General features: G+C 34.5%; 1 protein-coding gene across 1 annotated transcript in view; it reads right to left on the reverse strand.

Annotated features, from left to right (window-relative positions):
* The window catches only part of LOC106878059 (centrosomal protein 20), a 32,120-nt gene extending 31,022 nt beyond the window's left edge, over positions 1 to 1,098 (reverse strand). Inside the window, exon 1 of the mRNA XM_014927149.2 lies at positions 1,026 to 1,098. Coding sequence (XP_014782635.1) covers positions 1,026 to 1,053 — 28 coding nt within the window. The 5' untranslated portion in view covers positions 1,054 to 1,098. The remainder of the gene's footprint in view (positions 1 to 1,025) is intronic.
* Between the last annotated feature and the right edge of the window lie 1,739 nt (positions 1,099 to 2,837).

The following is a 2,837-nucleotide window of genomic DNA, read 5'->3' on the forward strand; positions in this document are numbered from 1 at the left end:
ATGACACATTCTACCAGTGTCCCAAGTTTCAAAGTGTTTCGTTAAGAAAATACTGGCGCCCCCGTTTTGAACTAGATCCTTTTTTTTTTTTATAAAAGTTTAAAATATTTTTTTCTTTTTACAAACAGCATTGTTTACAGTACCATTCTTTTCCATCTATTCTGTCACCACATGTAATAAGTCCGCATGGTACTAGACAGTCGTCGCAGGTAAACTTATTTCTAATAAGTCGACGACGCGCACACCATTCCAACATTCTGTATCTTGAGCTACTGCTTAAATCACAGATTTTCCATTTTTCCTCTAAATTAATTCACGAGTGAGGATTCCGTTTTCAGCAACAATAAGATGTTGTGCAGCCGGTCTTCCACGAGGCATTTTCAATTTCTCATAAGAAACTATGATATTCAATCAGGTGTGTGATTTATATATAAACAGTTAACGTCAATCAAATCACGTGATTTATTTATAAACAAAGTAGTACGGATAATACTGGTAAGACGTTCAGTTATTTCCCTTGTATTTTATTTACATTTTTAACCTCTCGAAACTGGAAGATTACCTATATAATAACTACAATTGAGTAAAAAGCTGAGAAAGCATGTTTTCATTATCATTACAGACATGTTACTCTTTACAGTAATTAAAAAAAAGTTCACAACGCTATTGGCAATACGATAGTTTGGTACGAGCTATCTTCAACGCGGTCGCTAAGCCTGTTAGAAATAAAGTCCAAATTTCTCACAAATCACAGCATGCTGTCTTAAAATAGGATAGTCACAGTCAGAATTACAGCCATTCTATTCACTGAAGGCTGGCCTGTGGTTAAACAGCAACAGTGTTCACATGACTGAGAAATGAAAATTGGTATTGAGTGATTTGCAGGAATTGGCTGCTATTTCTACTAAGTTCAGAGTTAGAGACCCCTTCGTTTAGACGGTGAGCAATAGGTTATATTACGATGTGAGAAAAACTACAGAAATAAACTATTCTACAAACTAAAGTGTATTCAAGAGGGAATTTACCGTTTTTTAAATCGTTCACTTGCGCCATGTTTGTTTACTCGTTGCGAGGAAGTGATTTAGAGATAGAGCTAGTTATCCGTTCTGAAGCCGTACTTGACGAAATAGCAATTAAAAAAAAAATTATCAATAATAAATCTAATGAAATAATTAACATGATTTCTGGTAAATTTAACGAATACTAAATTAGTTTTAATAAGCTATATATTTTACTGCTTTTCTTCTTGTTTTTAATCGTTTGACCAATAAGTGGAGAATTGCGAACTTTTTTTCTCGGAGGAACTAGGGAATGTATAAAAATATTATGGATTACTTGAATTTCCTAAACGAAGTCGGAATGTTGTTTACTATAGTCACAGAACATCAGTGATAGCAAATAAAACACGACCATAATTTCTGTTGACCTTTATATGTCATTCCATTTTATAATGAATGTTATTTTTAATTAAATACTAGAATGCCCGTGACCTGTTGGGCCACCTGGAAAGTCTGAGTTTCTCAGTAACGGAGTTTTGTTTCATGGATTTTTTTTTTCCTTTTCCAGGTTATTTCGCATGCTTTCAACGAATGTGACATCGAAATCACGAGTAAACGGTTTCTTTCTCCAGAAAAGGAAAGATTTGGCCGCTATTTCTTGTACGCCCTGCTACCACGTAACAGGTATTTCGGGTCCTTTATCACAAATAGCTGTTACGTGGTAGCAGGGCGTGCTAGAAATAGCAGCCAAATCTTTGGTGCTGAGATACGTTGAATGCACTCCAGAAAATTTTTGTAATACTATTCCCTTTCAGAATTGTCATTTTGACTCTCAAAACTGTCATCTGGTTTTGTTCGTTAATTTCCGTAATTTTTTTTTATTTACTATTGTTTTAAAGTGAAAGGGAAAGACGTATGAACATGTATATGAAACGGACGAGTGTGTGTGTGAGAGGGAGAGAGAGAGACACTTACACATACATGAGAACACGCACGTTCATCCACTCACTCTCTTTCTCTCTCACATACACACACACATACATACAAAAAATGTATGCATATGTATTGATGTATGTACGTATACATGACAACACACCCCTTCACTCTCTTTCTCTCTCTCTCTCTCAAATAAAAAAATTAACAACTTGAAAATAATTTTAAAAAAAACATTAAAATATTGTCTGTTTAAAGACAGCTAAAATATAAATACTTACTGTACGAGCAGCTTACATTTTTGAAATCACATTCAGGTAAAAATATTTCTAAATGATTAAAATATTGTGAACGTCAAAAAGTGAATGCTTTTTTTTCTTTCTTAGAGATCGCAAGGGCCATGTGTGTATATATGTCACAGATAGCAGACGTGAGTTTGTGTTGATTGACACGCCATGACATTCATTATATGTGTGTGTATATGTGTTGACATCATGGAAGCAACGTGTTTTTTCGTCAAGAAATAACAAACAAAAATTGTGCTTACTCGTTTTCATCAATAAATAGAGGTCCTAATGTCACAAACATTTGTACTGCACTGCTGAAGGTAAGCATAAAAATAAATATGTAAAAAAAATTAAGATAAATTATACTATTTCTTTGATATTTCGGGTGCAATCAAACATCCCTAGAGTTTTAGTATTCTCTTTACTCATTTACTCTTTTACTTGTTTCAGTTATTTGACTGCAGCCATGCTGCAGCACCGCCTTTAGTCGAGCAAATCGACCTCAGGACTTATTCTTTGTAAGCCTAGTACTTATTCTATTGGTTTCTTTTGCCGAACCACTAAGTTATGGGGACGTAAACACACCAGCATCAGTTGTCAAGCGATGTTGGGGAGACAA

Source organism: Octopus bimaculoides, chromosome 7 (assembly GCF_001194135.2).
Source record: "Octopus bimaculoides isolate UCB-OBI-ISO-001 chromosome 7, ASM119413v2, whole genome shotgun sequence".
Classification (NCBI taxonomy): Eukaryota; Metazoa; Mollusca; class Cephalopoda; order Octopoda; family Octopodidae; genus Octopus; species Octopus bimaculoides.